Source organism: Pezoporus flaviventris, unplaced genomic scaffold (assembly GCF_033815535.1).
Source record: "Pezoporus flaviventris isolate CSIRO_AGI_PZ_B2104156 unplaced genomic scaffold, CSIRO_AGI_Pfla_v1 ptg000066l, whole genome shotgun sequence".
Lineage (NCBI taxonomy): Eukaryota > Metazoa > Chordata > Aves > Psittaciformes > Psittacidae > Pezoporus > Pezoporus flaviventris.
This window is the reverse complement of record NW_026892614.1, coordinates 10,778,209-10,799,023: the sequence shown is the minus strand read 5'-3', so window position 1 is coordinate 10,799,023 and position 20,815 is coordinate 10,778,209. Positions and strand designations below refer to the sequence as shown.

Below are 20,815 nucleotides of genomic sequence, written 5' to 3'. Positions count from 1 at the left end.
TATGCCCAGTTAAGGCTGTTAATTCACCTATGTGAAGCACAGTTTTGTCAGCAAAGGTCTGCTCAGGACTGTACTGTCACATGCTGATGTTGCTAAGTAGTAAGATCATCTTGGTATATGCATCAAGGAAAGCACATTTGATTTTATAATCTTTTGCAGTTAATTGTACTGAGTTTGTACTGTAAGTCAGTGGCACTACCCCTGATCTTAGCAATTTGGCACATAGTTAAATTCATTGCTCACTCACAGTATAAATCTGGAAAGCCAACAGGAACAAATGTGCAGTAGTGGTCGAAACAGGAGCCAAGATCAAAATTCTCATATTCCTGCCCTTGGCTTCAGCTCTCCAAGTTTCAATTTCTCACCTTCTTGAATAGGCAAAAGAGTTACTATTCAGAAATCAAGTGTTAAGAACCATGCCCTCTTTTCACTTGGTGAAGGACCATGACTCATAAACAGCTCCACATTCATTAACAATTTAAAAATCCAACAGTTGTCTAAGAATGTAGTTCATTCCTGATAGTAGCGGCACTTACAGTAATCATCTAATTCAAATGGATTCAGAAGAAAAATCCTATTTTTTCCAGACTATTCAAAGGAGGAAAAGTAAAGAATGTACTGGGGCTTAGTTAGTGTGAAAGAAGTCTGAAAGATACCGAGAATGGAGATTTCATCGAGTATGTGAACTTACGAAATACTTTCTGGCATGCCTTGATCTCTGCTGTGAAGTTATTTCATAGACTTACAGAATGCTTTGGCTTGGAAGGGGCTTTAAAGATCATCTTGTTCCAACCCCACTGCCTGTGGCAGGGACACCTTCCACTAGACCAGGTTGCATAAAGCCTCATCCAACCTGGCCTTGAACAGTTGAGGGATGGGGCATCCACAACTTCTCTGGACAACATGTTCCAGCATCTCATCACCCTCACAGTAAAGATTTTTTTCCCTACCGTCTAATCTAAATCTCCCCTTTTCCAGTTTAAAGCCATTATGCCTTGTCCTGTCACTACAGGCCCTTGTAAAATGTCCCTCTCCAGCTCTCCTGTAGCCCCTCTTAGGTACTGGAAGGCTGCTGTGAGGTCTCCCCAGAGCCTTGTCTTCTCCAGGCTGAACAACCTCAACTCTCTCAGCCTGTCTCCATAAGAGAGCTGCTCCAGCCTTCTCATCATCTTCATGGCCCTCCTCTGGACTCACTCAAGCAACTCCACGTTCTCCTTCTGTGGGGCCCCTAGAGTTGAATGCAGAACTCCAGGTGGGGTCTCATGAGAGTGAGTAGAGGGAGAGAGTCACTTCCTTTGATGTGCTGGTTCACGCGCCTTTTGATGCAGCCCAGGACACAGTTGGCTTTCTGGGCTCCAAGTGCACACCGCCAGCTCATGATGAGCTTCATGTCAACCAGCACCCCCAGGCCTCAGGGCTGCTCTCAAGTCCATTTTCTGCCCAGCCTGTAGCTGTGCTTGCCCCAAGGTTTGTTTCTCTTTATACTAAAGAAAAATTGTGGAACACCTAATCATTTTTAATGCAGGTTCAGCTTTACAAGTGTTGAGTAACTTTGGGAATGCAGTATACATAGCGCAGCATCTGCTTACCAGTGTTTTGAACCCTGTGTCCTTTACCTCTGGTGAGGCCAGTGAACACTGTATCCTGTCTATTTTAGGACTGTCTCTTCTCAGTTGTTTCAGTAATTTGCTGTGTGAAGTTAAACAAGTTATTTGTGTCCTGGTCTGCAAAGGTGCTGAAAACCCATTGCTTCTCTGCTTCCTCATACAATGGGCTGTCAGTGCCTGATTTTTCACCGAGACTCATAGTTCAGTCAGGCTTAATGCCCTTGGAGAACAATGAATGAAGGGTCATAAAGGTCAAGTTTTATTCTTAGCTGCAAGAAATGGGCAGCTTTTATTTAAATGCTGATTTCAGGGATAATTCCTCACACAATGCAATTACAGAGGAAAACGCTAATTTATTTCTCCATTCGTATTTTTAAAGAAGGATTGACTGACGTCTGAGTGCCAAGAAATGAGCATTGGCACCTGATAAGAGAGTATTTTAGTCAATGTGGGTATTTTTTTCCTTTGCTTTTTTGGTTTTTTTTTTATCACTGGATCAGGCCCTTAGAGAAATCATCATGATCTGTGTCTAAATGCCAAGGCAGTACAGCTCTGTGGTTTGTTTCAGCAAATCTCTTGGCTGCCTGATGTTGCTGTTTCCAAGTAGAAAAATTGCTATGTGACCTTGCACTCTACTAGTTCTGGTTTCCTCTCTGTTTTGGTATTTTCTGCTGCAGCAGCTCAGTTCACTGCGCACTTAAAGTTGTACAAGCTTGTTCATTGGTGCTGTCCATATAGAGGATTTGTGTTTACGCGCAAGCAGGTGATTCCAGACAGGATACTGCTAGAAGATTGTTGTTGTGTTCCAGTCGGTATCGACTTAGATATTCCTTGGCAATGAGGCGTGGCAAGGCATGGATAGGGCCATATACAAAGCTGTAAAAAGTCAGGCAATTCTAAAATGCTAAATAGAACCTGTGTGAACTGTACTATGAAATGCCATATTCGTTTATGCCATACACATTTAGGAGCCTGTGTGTTCATTTCAGTGAGAAAAGTTTTAGAATGTAGTTTCTTGTACATCCATCACTTCTAATACAGCAACTGATTTTCAGCCAAGAAGACCACTATCTGTAACACTAATTTGGAGAGTATTTTTGTTTCTGGGAACATGGGCTCAAATTGTGCTTACGTGTATGATTAACCTGAGCTGGTTCTGAAGCTGTGTTAAAGCATGTTGCTCAGCAGGTTATTTTTGTGACCCTATCACTGTTGCTAGAGTGACCTCATACTTAAGTGCTTCTCTAGATCAGGGCAAAAATTTGAGTAAATTTTTAATTCTTTACAGATACGACTGAATTATTTGGAGGATCAAAAGGAATTGCTTAATGATTTTTAAATTCCAAAGCCTGTAGACGTCAAACATCCAAATTAATAGAAATGACTGTTTTCTTAGAAGGTCTGTAACACATGTGCAGCAGTACTTCGTGACAAGCAAAACTTCCTTTTACAAAATGTCTCTTCACAGCTTAAATGTTGAGATACAAAAATTAATAGGACAAGGAATATAAAGCTGTGTTTCATTTCTAAGTAAATAATCTTCTGAGAGTTGTTATTTCTACCTCTGCTCCTGCTATGAGCAGAAAAATGTTGTTTGATACCTATAATATACTTGAATATTACATACATTGATATTTGAAGTAAACTACACCAGGCCCAGACAGGTAGTGGAGCGATGCTATTTAATGCCACTTGGTAATTTAACTTACAATTTTTGACCCACCGGTGCCCTTTGTAAAAGTTGTTTTGATATGATTCCTTTCCTACCTGTTCGTCCACAGCACATATGCCTGGAAGAAATGGGATAGCAGAGATCTTACGTGGAATGACTGAACCTCTGGCAGGGCTGCTGGAGGAATGTTAGCATGTTAACTTCCAGAGCTTTTACCAGAGCTGGTACAATCAGTCCCTCACTTTCACAGAAGGTCACCTGCCCTTATCCTAATCGACAAAAGGAGATAGGTGATCCACTGAAGCAAAAATACAATCTGCAGTACTGTCAGGGATGTGACCTGGAGTATCTGGAAAATCACCCTGTCCATATTCTGGTATATTAGATATGGTACATGAAAAGAGATCAGAATACAAATCTCCACATCCCATCCCCTTAGTGAGCTCATAGATTGCACAGAAACATCATCAATATGCTATAATGAAAAAAAAACACCCAACAAACCAACTTCCAGCCAAAAACTTATAGCAGCAAACTGTCTCACCCTGTTTCATCCAAAACTCCATGCTTCTGACATGAAATTTCTTAACAGATAGATGGCTTTTGTTGTATCACATAAAGGCTTACAAAAAGGCTTGCTCCAAAGGAGGAGTAAGTTTTCAAGTTCAGGAGGCCTTTCCTGGTATGACTTGGTAGCAGCTTCCTCTTTATGTGTAACAGTTCTTTCAGTTTTGGGTTGGTGTTGCTATTTTTTAAAATTGTTATGGCATTTGATTTTTACTTGTTTTAGCATTCTTCACTTTCAACAATCAATACATTGCAGCACATCTGAAGCCTCTTTAAACAGAAAGGTTTACATACGTCTCAACTTCATCCCAACTACATTGCTCTGACTGAGCTTAGAGGAGGAAGCATGAGCACTGCCCCTGCCCTACAGTGTAGCTTCACAGAGGAAAGCTACCTATTTTCTCATTTTGACCTCTGTGATTCTCTATGTTACTGTCAAAGTGATCTGTACATTGGTCTTGCCAGTTGTCTAGAGAAGAATGCTCAAAAGAAGAGAACAAATTCTATCTGCATTTAATGTCTTGTTCAAGTCTTAAAGTAAATCTTAGCTTCATATTTCCACACTGTCACATATCATAGGCTCTGCAACGTTTAGTATTGGGCAAAGTGTCCTCAGGGAGCAGCCAAGAGCTAAATTCAGTGGATGGTGATTCACCAATAAAAGTGAGCTTCTAAAGAGCCAAATACATATATTTTATTATGGTCATGATGGCTGCAGCAGAACCAAAGGGATTATCTGCCACTGAGGTAAAAAATTCAATTTGAGATAGACTTAGTGCAGAATCTCAGGACAGAGCCTTAAAAAGTTACCCAGTCTTAGGCAGAGTAGTAAGTTGCTTTCTGTCAGGATAATATAAGCTTATTAAGCAGCTGAAAAAGCATTGTTAACTGCTGCATCCTTTGCGGGTGTGCTGATTCATGCTGGTGGCATACATGGGTCTGCTGATCCCTGTCCTCTGAACCATCCAGTTCCGGGGAGTAGCTCTGTGGGGAGTTCCTGGAGAGGAAGATCAAAATTGCTCTCTGTCCCAGATCTGTGCAGCCCATATTAGTATTGATGGGCTGGTGAGAGAGACTATGCTTGGAATGCAACCTGCAGTCTGTTTCTCTGTTAAATCATTTCAGAGCATATGAAGCTGGAAAGGATCATTGGATTATTTCAAATGAAATGTATGTTTCTGAAACTCTGTCAATCTTCAGAAACTTGATAAAGCCCCAGACTGAAGCATTCTGTTCTTCAGGAGATCAAATTGCTTATGCCACAGGAATAGCTGAGGCAAAGATGGTTAGATACCTTAATTCTCTTTAATACCTGGGTGTCACAGATAGGTACTTCATTTTTCTCATAATAGAGGAGGCTGATCCTGTTCCTGTGCTTCACTTCTTGAAATGCTGAATGTCTAGATCACACATGTCTGTATTGCCACACTTGCTTACCTGTAGGAGAAATATTGCAAAAAAGAGGGGAGGTGGAAGAATGTAGACAGTGCAACTGCTCCTGTCTTTCAGAAAGTCACACAGATTTTTGTCTTCAATCTTTCTTAGTGAACTGGACTACCATGATGCTGCAAGTGTCAATGATAGATGCCAAAAGATATGTGACCAATGGGACAGCCTGGGAACACTTACTCAGAAAAGGAGAGAGGCACTGGAGGTAAACCATGTAACAGTGATCAACAGCTCAGCTGAGGCAGGCAGGGCAACGAACCATTTGTTTCTGATCTGGAAACAATGCCATTGAGCATCCCCTTTGGAATCCAAACAACAGAAAATCCTTTCCTTGAATCTCCATTTCATTTTGATGTGGTTTAATTTGCGGATGGAATTGCTCAGAGCAGACTTGACAGTACTCAGCTGACAATGACAGCTCTAAAGAAACAACAAATGGCATGTGGTTTGTAGCACCACTCTTTAGGAATTTGATGTCCAGCAAGGATAACAAAAGCCATTAGGTGCTTACCTTTTCACACTTGTTTGAGGTTAATCAGGTGAGGTACAGGATAACGGCCAGCACTGAGTTAATTTTTTGGTAGTGAGTATTCCAAAACCTTGCTCCTTAAGAAAAGAGGAAGTCACACACATGTATGCTAAGATGGAAAACGTATGTTTTAACTCTTCCTTTCTATATTACAAAGTAAGATTAGCAGATTTTAATTGACTTACAAGTAGTAATTTCACCTGTCATCCTTTTTTTTTTGGCATGTACCCTTTTTAACATGTTGCATATGACAGTATCTACTGCAATTAGTCCTGTTGCTTTGAGTGAGAATCCTTAAAGCAGGTGGTGAAATCAGTCAGCAGTACAATCAGTTGCTTTTGAAAAGAAGAGGCATGACTGTGCATGGATGGGTATGCGTGCGGAGTCTTGGCCTGGTAACAAAGGAATGTACCTTTTCTGATCTGTACAGAGGACGGAGAAATTGCTCGAAACAATTGATCAGCTTCACCTGGAGTTTGCCAAAAGAGCTGCTCCTTTCAACAACTGGATGGAAGGTGCTATGGAAGACCTACAGGATATGTTTATTGTTCACAGCATAGAAGAAATTCAGGTACATAATTGTTTATTTTTTGGCATACAGTCACAGGGAAAACAAGAAAGCAAGCTTTTCCTTCTTGGAGGATAGAACACATATAAGAAAAAAACAGAACCTATCGGTCTTGACATTTTCTTTATGATAGGCAATGTCTCTCTATTATAAACAGGGGGTTTCACTGGTATGAAAGAATATTCCAGAGATCATGGAAGAAGTGATAGTCCTGATAAAGTCAATGAGGAGTGTTTCATGGATGTATCTGCCTGTATTATTTTCTGTATCTACAGATACATGTAGGCAGGGTATTTGAAAGGCTGAATAGGATCTGTGCTTATTTACAGCAGATCTTCCAGATGTTGGAAGAAACATTGAAGTTATCATGCTTTCCTTCTCTCTTTCTGATTTTAGAGTTTAATCTCTGCACATGATCAATTTAAAGCCACTTTGCCAGAGGCAGATGGTGAAAGACAGGCCATACTGTCAATCCAGAATGAAGTTGAAAAAGTTATTCAGAGTTACAGCATGAGAATAAGTGCAACTAATCCTTACAGCACTGTTACTGTGGAAGAGATTCGTAGCAAGTGGGAAAAGGTAATGTATGCTAAATACATAAAAGACATTTTAACATGGTATTCTAGTTTAGGAATAGTGAGAATATTCACCGAATTTTACACTAAGTCTGTAAATTATTCTAGATCATCAGATGCCAGAATGAACTTTCTATAGTATCTTATGCTCTCTCTTATGTTTGGTAGGCTTGCTTCACAATATCCCTTAATCCCATCACTCAATCTTACCTATGTCCTTTTTGGCTTTTTGGCAGGCAAGAGAAGCATGAGTTAGAGGTAGTGCAAAGCTGGTGGCTAGCCAGCAGATGAGCCAGGGGGTGCTCTCAAAAGAACAGGAAATGATTGTGTTCTTTCTCTCGCTATAAACAGCAGTTCGTGTGTCTCCTGTACCCCGCTGCTGCTTTTCACAAATGTAAAAAATTATCATCTTTGGACCATTAATGTCCTGTAATTAGATTGAAATCAGCAATTACCTTAAAAAATTACTGGGGAGGGATTAAAGAGAGGCTCCTAGAGCAATCACACAAACTATTTCATTTGGAACCAAGACAGATAATATGCTGAAGGTAAATGATTGTGTAGAATGTGTGGGTTTGCCAAATACATAAACTTACATGGACAATAACACACCTTCAATGGGTTATAAAAAACAAACAATCAGGACTAAATTCAGAATGTCCCAGGCAATCCAGAAGGATAAGCAAAAAGAAGAAAAAGAAAAGCATTTACAATTCTTTAGATACCTTCAGCTATACATGATGGACAGAATGTGTCTCACGTTATCCTATTGTAACGTCTGTGCTCAGATAAAAGGTTTTGCACTCAGTTTTCTTAGAATTCTTACTTGGAGATTGAAAAATCACCTGTGTTTCAAAAGAAAAACAAAGTAACTGCTCTAATAGCAGTCTGAGTTGAGTAATTGTCTTGAACTTCAGTACAGCCAGAGGTGAGAATTTCTTCTCTTTCCATGTCAATCTCTCTCTCTGGTCAGGCTGTCTAAGACCATGTTAGTAATTTCTTATGTTAGTACAAAATTGGTAAATAAAATAGTGATTATGTTTCTGGCTTGTCCTGATATCAACCTTCAGACTAATAAGAAAAAACAGTAACTGTAGACTTATTTGCTCCATTTGTTTTGCTCCACAACTGTTCAATTGTGCCTACTCACACTCAGTGCTTTCCCATTCTAACAGGTGAAGCAGCTGGTGCCTCAGAGGGATCAATCCTTGCAGGAGGAACTAGCCCGCCAGCATGCCAATGAGCGCCTGCGTCGCCAGTTTGCTGCTCAGGCCAATGTCATTGGGCCATGGATCCAGACCAAGATGGAGGTGAGTCTCAGACCCTCACACAGAAACTGATGAGCAAAGTGGTTTATCATTTTCAATCTCTGCTTTGTATGCAGGTCAGCAGCAATCTCCATGATAGTTCACCAGCTGTTTGATTCTGAAGTATTTAGCACCTGTTAAAATGTTTTTTAGAACTGTGGAAGCTTGTACAAGTGGTAACTTGATGGTGAGCAGGAGATGTAGCTTTGAAAAAATCAGTCACTAAACAATTACTACTTAGCTTCTGCTAAGGAAAGAGACCAGGATCACTGGGGTCCCAATACTAATTCCTTAAATCTGCCTCATTTATTTTGAAATATGTTTTCTACTGTAAAATTGATCATCTTCACTGTATGAAGGTTTTATTAATATTGCTTCTTACTATGAAAGTATTATATATTTTTATGAACATTGGGCAAATTAGCAAATCTGAAGCTTAAACACTGTGGGTGGGGGGTGTCTTTGTCTCTTTTGACAGGAAATTGCCCGCAGCTCTATTGAAATGACAGGGCCTTTGGAGGACCAGATGAATCAGCTGAAGCAATATGAGCACAATATCATTAATTATAAACACAACATTGACAAACTGGAAGGAGATCATCAGCTTATACAAGAAGCTCTGGTGTTTGACAACAAGCACACCAACTATACTATGGAGGTAGCCATTTACTCCCTTTTGTACTTGTTAGTTTATTCTGCCCTCTTCTGCCATCTAACTACCTTCTCTGATCTGAAGAGCCTGCAACAGATGATGGTCTGTGGCAAACTTTCTAATAATCTCAGAAGACCTGTTTTATTTTAACTTATTTTTACTTTTAGTGAAGAAGTACCCATTTAGAAAACATATTTTTATGAAGACCATTTATATTTTTAATGATCTTTGGTCATAATATAGAGATTGTGGTATGGAAAAGGTATCATAAACACTTAGAGCTGCTACTTTGCTTATAGTACTTTTTATACTCAGAAGAATATATTTGATTCTTTAATAAATCAGTATTTTCTCTCTCATAGCACATCCGTGTTGGATGGGAGCTCCTACTTACCACCATTGCTCGAACTATCAATGAGGTTGAGACTCAGATCCTCACAAGAGATGCCAAGGGTATCACCCAGGAACAAATGAATGACTTCCGAGCATCATTTAATCATTTTGACAGGGTACAGTACTCCTGCTTTTTCTCAACTCACAACATGCATTGTTCCCAAAAGCAAGTCTCTTTTAATTCCAAATGGAAGCCTTTTAAAAAACTGCAAATGTAGTTTCATGGTCTTTATTTTAAAAGAGAAAAAAAAGATCAGTTAACAAAGAATTGACAGCCTTATGAAATAACAGCATTGTACAGATAAATTAAAGATTAATTTCTACTCTTTAAAGGTAATGAAAAAATATAGTTCTGCTAATATGGTTAAGTATTTGTTCAAATAACAGGCAGAACTGGATAAATCTCTGTGGTTTGGAATATAACATGCCCCTTTATTTTAAGGCAGTGCAGCATGTTCTACTTGCCAGAGGCTTCCATCTCATCAAATTTAGTTGTAATCTGGATTCCAGGTTTTTTTCTTTGAATCACAATATTCCCCTAGAAAAGGTTTGTAGGGAATATAATTGGGGCACTGATAGCTGTCAAGGAAAATCCTTTTTTTTTTCTGGCTGCATGTGGGAAATACGAGGTTGGGTTTTTTTCGGTTAATCTTATCATGGATGAATAAAAGTAGGAATGAAAACACTACAGAAACTCAACTCAAGATTAAAAAGAGAGCTACTAATTGACACAATAGCAAAATACATGCAGACAGCAACCTAACATTCCCAGCTGGAGAACAGTCTGTGTATGTGTTAGCTCTGCTGGCTCCATGCTCACATGAACCCACCTTCAAAACCAAATTCACATTTATAATACTGACAGAAGATTACCATCATACAGCACCAGGCTGTGCCTTTTTTCCCAGTACAGATTCCTGAAGTTAGCAGACTGTGCTTAAACCCTAACTGTAATTATGATTATTCTGTAATCTCATGAGTCGGATCCTTCAAATCATTTCAGGCTATAACAAAATGCTGCTTTCTTCTCACTGGTGTCCTGTTTGTACAGACCTACTCAAAATGGTTACCCATACCTGGACTTCTACTTGATGTGCATTGGATGCTGACAGTCATAGTTTGCTAAATGTTGTTTAGAATATCCTTAATTATTTGGAAAGAAAATCAAAATTGTATTGTCAAACCTCTGTTTTCTGAAGAAACACATAAGCATAGGGAAGGTCAGCTACACAGGGACCAGGAACAGATGTTATGGAAAATCTTAATGTGATTCTAGTGCAGCGTAATTCCTTTTTGTATTTTCTAAGGAAGCGGAAGATAACATCACAGAAGCAGAGATAAATTTCCTGGGGTGGAAAGAAGTAGGATACTAAATGACTTTCCCAATGCACTGGAGCAGATAACTGAGCAATTTGAGCTATTAACAGCAGACAGAGTACCAGTCCTGGACAAATTACAGGCCAGTATTTGAGAGACCCTAACCCTATTAAGGCAAATCAGGGACTTTGCACAAAGATTTGATAGCTCTCTAAAGATGAGGACTGAATCCTAGTATATCTTACTCTAGATGGCAATTTCTAGCATCCATGTGTCTTTGTAGTTCATAGATGAATTCTCTGCCACGCTCGTGGCAAGGCTGGTTCAGTGGCTAAGGGGATATTACAGGCATTTTTGGTGCCTCAGAAGGTCCTGAAGGGAGAAGCTAAATCCTACACAACCAGCAGTCTGTTATGGACCTCTAGGCTTTGCAGATACAGTAAAAATTTGAAATAGCAAAGGATACAATAGAGCAAAGCAGGTTGCGTAGCCTTGGAAGAGGGTGCTGGTGTCACACAGCTGCAGGCAGGTTGGAGATGGACTATGAAAATAATGCATAACATAACAGATCCTAGATCCTTGCCTAACCCTGGCTGCCTCCTTTCTTCTGCCTGTAATGAGTCATGGCTTCAGGCAGTGTCCGTTCTGCCCTTGCCTCTGTTGCAGGAAGCCTTAATGGCTGGGTCAGAAGTGGGAGATTCTTCATCAACTTCTATAGCCTCAACAGCCCGGGTCTGGACTGCAAGTTTAGATGCAGACCTTACCTTCCCCCATGACAGATATCATCCAGAGACTTAAAAAAGAGGCTTGGAAGGATCATGATAAGGAAAGAACCATTTTGCATATGCCCCCTTTAGTATAGTCCTTCCTTTAGCATCAGACATGGGAAATTGGTCTAGAAGGATTTTTGCACTGACACAGTGCAGCAATTACATTCTCAGTAGCTGAATGCAATTAAAGAAAGGAAGAAGGTAAGATCTAAAACCACTCAGTCATCAAGCCAGGCTTTCTGCAGGGGACATATAGTAGAAACACTGATAAAAGAGAAACTTAAACTGATTAAATTACCCTGGGCAGATGCAACTCGATCTGCACAGGCTAGGAGGAGACATTGGCCAAACTGTGTTTGAGAGAGGCACACTTGTTTTTCATTTTTATATCCTTCCTATGTCAGATGGAATTAGCAGTGTATGTATTAAGTTTTGTTGTGCTTAGCAGCATTTCTGAATGCCTGACAGGGTTTAAAAACCACGCTGAAAGAACTGGACCTCTGTTCACAGTGATGAATAGCTGGAAAAGATCCCCAAAATGAATACTGTCCCTGAGGAGTAGGCTTTAAATACCTAAGCACAACAGAATCATTTATGCATTCTATAGCTCTGACTTCTGTGGCATTTCTCCAATGTAAGACATACTTTAATGTCTTGACTCTTAGTATGTTTTGAAGATGTGAGCAAAGTACTAATATGCAAAGTTGTTCCCTTCCCTGTTTTAAAGAATGTATTTTGGTAGACATAAACCTAACAACTTCTTTTGCTTATAGATCTGAGGAAGGAATTGCTATCTTCCTCCCCAGGAAGAATATATAAAAAAATAAGAATCTTGCAGTTGATAATCCATTATGGGGCTTAATTCTGCAGTTCTTTATCCTTTGAAAGAGAGCTAAATAACTGGGTGAATTGTTTTAGCTGGCTTCTACATCTTAAACATTTGGAAGAAAACTATTCAGGATACAAGTGTTTTTGAGGGGGCTACACACCTCTGACACTCAAACTGCAGTAAGTGGGCACCATGCATATAAGAATTACACAGGCAGGAAGAGTTGTGCCTCTTTCAGTGTATCCACCAGCAGAGGTGAGCTAGCACAGAAATCATAACAAGTTATCCTTGTTAAAGACAAGTGGTAAATATGCTATCTCCCTTGGGTCATAGGGGCAGCCCTGTAGGTTTCTGTGCTTCCGGCAGGCATGTTCGCACACTGATACCCCAGAGGTTGTTATTCCTGAGGAGGATGCTGCTTACCCACTACTCCTTGCTGGAGGCTGTGCCTCCAGGCACAGTCTAGTTGTAGGTATAAATATAAATCTTTAACAATGCAGGTTTTATTTCCTTCCTTATTGTGACTGCATAGAGAAATAAAGTGGGACACAATGTCTGAATCACAGAAGCAGTTTAGAAGTGCTCAAAATGGTGCATAAGCTGAATAATGGGATGCAGACAAATAGGGACACCACACAGATGCATTGTCAATCACTGATCTTTAAGTCTTTCTATGCAAGGATTCCTTTTTCAGATTCAGTATATTTAGTACATTCTAATAAGATTGCAAAATATGTGCCAAAATACCTGCAATTGCTCCGCATGTAATATCCTAATGGCTGTTAATGTATTCTACTATTGATCTTTGTGCAAACTACAGATTTTAAGTAGGAGCTCTGCATGCCAAATGATAGCATCATGCCACCCTATATTTTACTAACAGAAAAACAAGAGCTCCCTATTAAAGGAACCACATGATCAGGCTTATGCAGGTCAATTAGCATTCAGGAACCTGGAGGATGTATTTAAGAATGGATTACTTGGACTCAGAAGCTCACTTTTTTAATAAGGCCACATATAAATCACAAAGGGGAAGGAAAAGATTTCTGGGGACTAATAATGAAACAAGAAAGGAAATTTCAGTGGTTTACTTTTTATTTGCAGGAAAAGATGAACGAAGCAAAGTTATTTATATGCTTTAAAAAATTAATTTCAGTGCTTAATGGTGGTCTGAAACAATAAAAATAAATACAAAGAAACATTTCCCAGTGATACAGCACTTGCATGGACTTGATCTATGCATTAACTGCAAAATACCATTGTATCCCATGAAACTCTGATGCGCTGCAAAGGCAAAGATCCCTTTTCAGGACATATATGATGCAGATTAGAAAAAATCACTATGAGAATGTGAAAACCCGCTTAGCATGTGGCACAGCTACTTGGACCCTCACTGGGGAGTCTCACTTAACCAGATGATGGTTGCGAGCTCCAGCACAATCATTGCTCTCCTCTCCTAAAGAAAATGGTTTCTTGGTAGAACTGCTGGCATTTCTTACTCCCATCTGCCTTTTGATACCTGTTGTACAACTACCGCTGCCATGTGTGCCTGGTTAGGGGGCTCATGCACATACTGACCCAGGGTAGTCAAGTAGCTAATAGTCCTCTACCAACACCTGATAGATAAAGTCACCCAGTATATCTTCAGCTTTAGAAATAAGGTAAAATGAGCTGACTTCACTCCTGGTGCGACCTGTCTCAGCCTGTCTCCAGGATGGTTTTTGAGAGTTTCAAGTCAGCCTAGTTCATCATATTCAGAATGATTTATAGCAGGAATTATCCTATAAAATGGAAACTTTAAGGGAAAAAAGTTTCACTGTGATTATGGCTTTTAACTAAATGCTGCTTCAGTTTTGTAGCTTTGCTTTATCTCTCATCAGTGACTTCCTGTCGTTATTTTTCATCTTTTCTTTATGGAGCTGGTGGAGGTTGATGCAGAGGGAGTCAATATAATAACAGCAAGATATGTCAAAAATGCACAGTGTTGCTAACTTTATAAAGCGCCACTTTATCCTATGTTAAATAAACCCAGTGCATTTGTTAAAACTCATATCATTTTAGTTGTGCATAACTATATAGAAATTTAAAAAAATAGATTATTCATTTAGGAGGCAAATATGAAGCAGACAGAAAACCTTGGATCTTCTCCAATCTGCCAGTCTGTAAAATCAATAAGGGTAATATTTCATCTTAGAACATCTCTTTAATTGTATTCAGGTTAACTCAATTTGAAGTACACCACTGATAGGACACATTTGGTATGGACAGAAAGAAAACGATGAGCCAGTCTGTTTTTAAGACATTAATGTGGGTTTCTTGACCTGCCAGATGGAAAATAATATTGGTTCAAAACAATGATCCAGTTTGATGTGGTGTTACTAGGAGCCATTTAACCTGGAATTCAATGGGACTTTTTTGAAAGTCAGTTTTTTGAGCAAAACTTTATGTATAGGTTATTAAAGAAGACAGATGATTGAAAATACGTTATGCCAGTTGTAAACTCATTTTGTACTTCTACTGTCTTTTGAGATATGCATACTCTGTTGTTAAGTAATATTACCAGTGGGAAAAAAATGTTTTGCTTAGATTCAGTGATCATTTTATTGCATCTCGCATACACTATATGACAACAGAAACTGAAGGAAGCAAATGGCAGTTTGGTGGAATAAAAAGTGCTTTGTCAGCAAAAATGTTTAGAAAGGACCTCTAGCTGAAGTAAAGATCTGTAGTTGAAGTAAAGACCCTCTTTTACTAAGAAAAAACCTACATCACGAAACTGCAAAAGTTGTATCCTTTTTAGGTAATTCATTGCAATATGTAGAATGTTCTTTACTAACCAACTAACCTGATCTGTGATTTTTCTTTCTTTCCTTTCACCTTCCCAAATGCATGACCTCTGATGGGATGCTAGGATGAATCTGACAATCTGCATTCTGATGAATTTAAAGCCTGCCTCATCAGTCTAGGCCAGGTTGGAAATGACCTGCAGGTAGAGGAAACCAATATTGTTCTGTTTGCAGATAGACCAGATAATACCCAAAGAGATTGTGGGTTTAAATTACAATGTACTGGTCATAATGCTTTGAAAAGATCCTGTCTCTGGGAAGACAACTGGATTAGATGGACTGTCAGCATCACTTGGAGCTGTATTTTTCTATGCATTTTTCAAAGACCTTTCAGGTTGTTTCTTTTACTTGGTTTGAGATGGTTTATTTGGAATCTACTAGGTAACTCAAGGAGCTCCTACACTTCTTACACTCAGACTTTTGCTATTTTTTTCTTTTCCTCGGGCTCTATACAAGCTCTCTATTGCTGTGTCCTGATTTAGGATGACACAATTCTCCCCTAACAGCTACATTATATCATAAGGTAGAGGAAACATTTATTTACTTTCTAACTATAATACATTTAATGTTTACTCAACTTTGAGTCAGGAATGCCACAGATACGATATTGCCCGGAAAACGAGCAACCTCCTTTTGTACAAGGTCATCTACTGTTCTGCTTCCAAGTCTTGTAAGTCTCATCCTTTGAGCCAGTGTGCACATCTCTCTGCTGTAGTCCAGGTCTTGCAGTCAGAAGAAAAATCCCTTACTTCCTGTATGTCAGCAGACAGCTTTCATAATGCACCTACCTTAGCCTTGGAGTGGAGTATTTGAAACAGTCAGTGACACACTATTTTCAGACTGTTTTTAACTATACTTTAAGTCACTACAGCATCCCGTGCAGAACCTTTTAAAGACATTTCATATTAGGGAGGCAGCTTGAGCATCTCCTGAATTTGACTAGTTTAGTAACAAACTTTTCTCATTGCCCTTCTCTTTGTCTTCTCTGGTTGTGTTCTCTGTATTTTTGTCTCCTTCACCTCCTTTTATCCTTTATCTCTCCCTGACCTTTCCTGATGTTACTTTTTGTGGTGAAAATGTCTGTTTCTTGTGTGTAACATGTTAGTTACTTCTTCCTGCTTTAAAACTGATGATTCCGGTGACCTGCTTGGGCAATATCAATGAATATGTTCATACACTGGATCAAATATGCCAATGGTCTAAACTCGTCATCTCTGGAAAATGGATTCTTCAAACCTTCTCTTCTATATTCCTTATGTTGTTTTGGTCAATAGAGGAAGAATGGATTGATGGACCACGATGATTTCAGAGCTTGCTTAATTTCAATGGGTTATGATTTGGTATGAATTTTAAGAAACAATGGCAAATGATTCTGCTTACAGTTTATAACATTAACAGAGTGGCACTAAAGCTTATTTAAATTGGCATATTACTAACAATGTAATTTGCACTTTGGAGATTCTTGTTTGCCTTTTCTCTATTTCCAAATGGTGAAAAAAGAAAATGAAAAGTAAAACTAGACACTTGAAAACCATATTCTGTGATTCACTTCACTGCTCTTTGAATTAAGGAAACTTTAAAAGTTGAAATTAACGGTTAGTTATTGATGTTTTTTTTTCTTTCTCCTTTTTAAACTGCATGAGGAAGAATGAGTTTGATGCTATTTAATTCTCCTAAGCTAGCTTTGGGCTTGCATTTTCTTTCCTTCACTTATTTATTTTAAAATTTCACGCCCAAATGCACCCTTTTTAGTGGAAAAAAGGATTAGCATTAGTTCATCTGTCCTATATTTGGCATGAAATTTTCAGAATTGTTTCCCTTGTAGACACACTGAACCAAGAAGTAAGTACACTGCTTCTTAGGCTATTGTTTCACCTCCCTTTGTGTTACCTAAATTGCAATGGATTTAGGACGGGTGGAAAATAGTGTTAAGTTAAAACAAGCTAAAAGGGCACTGAGGGAGGCTGGGAGGGGGGAGAAGTTACAGAAAGTTAATTGAAAGATACCATATTTAGGAGAAGGAGTACATTTTTCAAAAGCACTGAGTCCTTTCTACAGAAGAGAGGTGCGCATTTAAGATCCCAAATTTCACTGACATTTATGTTCCTAAGTCAGGAAGATGCTTTAAAGACTTGGTAACCACTGGTCCCTTCTGGTTCATGAGAGACATGGGCTGTTGGCGACTGATGTTATGGTGACCACTTTTTTTCTTGTTTTGGATTCTGTGAAAGGGTGAAGCAGAGTTTGCCCGAATCATGTCTCTGGTTGACCCCAATGGGCAAGGAACCGTCACTTTCCAGTCCTTCATTGACTTCATGACCAGAGAAACGGCAGACACAGACACGGCTGAGCAAGTGATAGCTTCCTTCAGAATCCTGGCTTCAGATAAGGTCAGTCATCATGCTGCTGTCCAGGAAGATTCAACAGCTCTCCTATTTAGCTCTTCTTTGCTGAAAGTCTTACACAAGCCTTTTAGTAAGAGTGAAGCTTTATTTTCAGTTTGTTAAGACTTCAGAGAAAGCCTTTGCCTTTTCTTCTTGTTTGGAACCAAGACTCTTAGCTGAAATAGGTGCAGAATTCAAGACTTTGTCTGTGTACCCTCATATCACAGAGGTAACATAAAATCAGACATCTTAGACAAGACTTAGGCAGTTTGTCTATATAACAGATATACTGTACATCAGATTGTTTCCACACAACAGCCTTGATTAGAGGGGAAATCATTCTGCCTTTTGTGCTGTTGTCTGGATGTTTCAGTGCAGAGTCTGGCCCTCTGGAATACAACCAGGGTCAGTTGCACAAGACAACACCTAGTTGTGAACCATGTTGCAACCTGACAGCTCATTCAACAGGGTGATGCAGTGTGGTGCACCCCTATCCTAGGAGGAGCAGGAGAAGAAGGAAGCCTCCTCTAGTCACTGAGTTCATGGAGGAAGCTTTGAATTTGGCATACTTTCCTCCCCACAGCCAGATCCACTGGTGAATGAGTGGTGTATGAAGATGAAAGGGAGGATAATGGCAACACAAGAGCTTCTGAAAGAGTCAGGGCCATAAACAGTGCTGCCAGGAAACCAATTCTGTGCTACGGAGAAAAAAGAGATCACAGCAGCCCTAATTGCCCAAGCTCGCTCTATTGATTTTCTCCTTTTGGCTGTTTGTATTGATTTTGTGATCCCAGTTACTGCGGATCACATTTGGAATTCCAGACATGTTTTTAGTAGGAATTCATGTGGAAGGTGAAAGCCAGGGTCTCAGGAAAAAATGGTTTTCATTACGTTGCCTTTTTAAATAATGTCAAGTCTCTTAACAGGAGGGTATCCTTCATATCAGAAATACAAACCATTAAGAGCATTAATGCATCTTTATTGCAAATACATTAGGACCTTAAAGCTAACAGGATCTAACTGAAAATGTGCCTGTCCTGTTGCTGTGGAAGGGACAGCAGTTCGCTTTGGAGATACTGACTAGCTATCCATGGATGGATGAGCTGTTATCAGTAGCAGTTTACCTATGGCTGCACACTGCTTGGTAGCTAACACGTAGACACATAGCCTGAGACTGGATTTTGATCTAATCAGTTTGCTGGTAAGATATTCCCCTTCAACTCAACATCAGGGACGGAATTTACTGAGGAAGATATTGGTCTCAGAGAAACAGGCAGGATGTCCAAGCTTAATAGTCACAGATACAGATAATATTTTGCGTCTGAAAAATACATTCTGAATTTGTCAATCCTTTCCCCCCTCCCAGCCCTATATCCTGGCAGATGAGTTACGCCGAGAGCTGCCTCCTGAGCAAGCTCAATACTGCATCAAGAGAATGCCTCCATACACTGGCCCAGGTTCTGTTCCTGGGGCTCTGGATTACACCTCATTTTCGTCAGCGCTGTATGGAGAGAGCGACCTCTGAATCTGTAATTGACCATCTTCACGGTAGACACTAAAGATACCCACCTTATTGCCCAGATTGCTTCTCAAAAGGTTCGACAAGCTGATTTAAAAATGAGTTTTACAAATACAGTAGGTAACGTCAGTGTAAAGTGCTAGTAACTAAAGTAACTAGTGTGCAGCATGCTAGATTTCTGCATTGTTGATTTTAGGTTGTCTGTCCCATACAGTGATAGAAAAAATATATAAAAAAATTACAAGCTATTAACATTGGAAATATCCATTCAGAAAACAGAATGTAAAACCTAGAAGTATTGAAACTCACAAAATATTTCTCCATTTTCAAAAGGTTTCAATGCCATACGTGCTTCTTTTACAATGTTCATGAAAGTATGTTAGAAGTCATGCTTTTTTCTTTCGTAGAGCAATATTATTTTCCTCTATTGATTTCTGATTTTGTATGCTTCTACTGGTGGAATTTAATAAAATAGTAAAATGTAGTTTTTCAGGGAAGATATATAGCAACCAAGTAAACTACTTAATTGCAAAAATAATCCAGAATGCTATGCTTTTGTCTCTTAACAATGGTTTTATCTTATCACAAACAGTTGTAATATAGGGGAGAAAGCTGATTAAATTGCAGGTTTAGAGTTCTGTAAGCAGTACTTTTCTTTAAGGCCTTTAACTTTTACATCTGAGGGAGTACAACTTTTATAATCTGAAATAATAAGGAAGCTAATTTCATGTGAGCTTTTTGTTTTGAAACCCTCATTTTTGTCTTGTGTTGGACAGTCTTTGTTTCTCAGTATGATAAAGTCAGCCCCTTGTTTTATTAGTGGGCAACATTCATCTCTATCCTGCATAATGCAAAATCCCATCTGAGCAAATGTAGTGTGGTTGTCTTGCAGCTTTAACTGTTCAGTACTCAAGTTTCAGTTTGTCTTGACTTCTCCGGGATAGCAGGCAGTTCTGTCTGTATTATGCTCCTGTGTGCTAGTTGTTTACTGTTTTTTTGTTTTTTCCATCTTGAGAAATGACAGAGAAATAAAAGCAGTAACTTTTTTACTTGAATCCTACCGACACTGAGGAAATGCAATGTAATCAAACAAAACCATTTACAAATGGTGATGTGAGCTGTGCAGCCCAGTGCTATTAAAGCAATGATGTGCCTATTAAATAAAGTATGCTTTTCAAAACCTTATGAGACTCTGTTATTGGCAGTTATCTAGTGGTGCCCTCCAGAAGTGGAAACACTTCTGAACATTAAAGGAGGTTTCAGTCTGCTAAAAGTTCAAAAAAGCCTGTTATGCTTTTCTGTACACTGTGTTTGCTTGAACAACAGTTGCTGCATGCTGGAGGGAGATGTATGACTTCACCAAGTGAGGTGGAACTCAGAATGCATGGGACAGAGTTTCCATTTAAGTCACCTGAGCACAGCTGTCCATAGCTTGTTAGACTCCTAGCTTAGATGGATTTCAGTAAGACTTAGGCACTAATGCTTTTGAAGATGTTGGCCTTTTCTGTATCTCTCCTTTTCCTCATGCAAAAAAAATGTTAAATACACAATGATGTTTTAATGGCCTTTGCTCTGCAATCAATGAATTGGAAGCATTAAAAATGTGTTTGTGATTTCAGTTCTGAAGCAGGCATCATGCAGGTAAGGTGCATGTGGTGGCAGCAATTTCAAAACAACCCTGGAGGAGACAGGCAATGACTAAAGGCCACTTCCTTCTCCACCTTGTGTTCAATGACCAGCAGAGGACTTAGAGAAATACTAGGCCTAGAACCACTACAGTGCATGTGCAGCCTTGCACACAGCCAGAACCTGCTGCTGCCACTGCTGATAC

General features: G+C 39.4%; 1 protein-coding gene across 3 annotated transcripts in view; it reads left to right on the top strand.

Annotated features, from left to right (window-relative positions):
• ACTN2 (actinin alpha 2) overlaps positions 1-20,169 on the top strand; it is a 68,762-nt gene extending 48,593 nt beyond the window's left edge. The window contains exons 13-22 of one of the 3 annotated variants that reach the window (XM_061471200.1): positions 5,392-5,500; positions 6,255-6,395; positions 6,789-6,971; positions 8,143-8,277; positions 8,753-8,932; positions 9,289-9,435; positions 15,147-15,224; positions 16,356-16,421; positions 17,313-17,471; positions 18,832-20,169. In XM_061471200.1, the coding sequence (XP_061327184.1) occupies positions 5,392-5,500; positions 6,255-6,395; positions 6,789-6,971; positions 8,143-8,277; positions 8,753-8,932; positions 9,289-9,435; positions 15,147-15,224; positions 16,356-16,421; positions 17,313-17,471; positions 18,832-18,990 (1,357 nt within the window). In that variant the 3' untranslated portion in view covers positions 18,991-20,169. The remainder of the gene's footprint in view (positions 1-5,391; positions 5,501-6,254; positions 6,396-6,788; positions 6,972-8,142; positions 8,278-8,752; positions 8,933-9,288; positions 9,436-15,146; positions 15,225-16,355; positions 16,422-17,312; positions 17,472-18,831) is intronic. The other 2 variants (XM_061471199.1, XM_061471198.1) reach the window with 2 other exon arrangements.
• Positions 20,170-20,815: the final 646 nt, after the last annotated feature.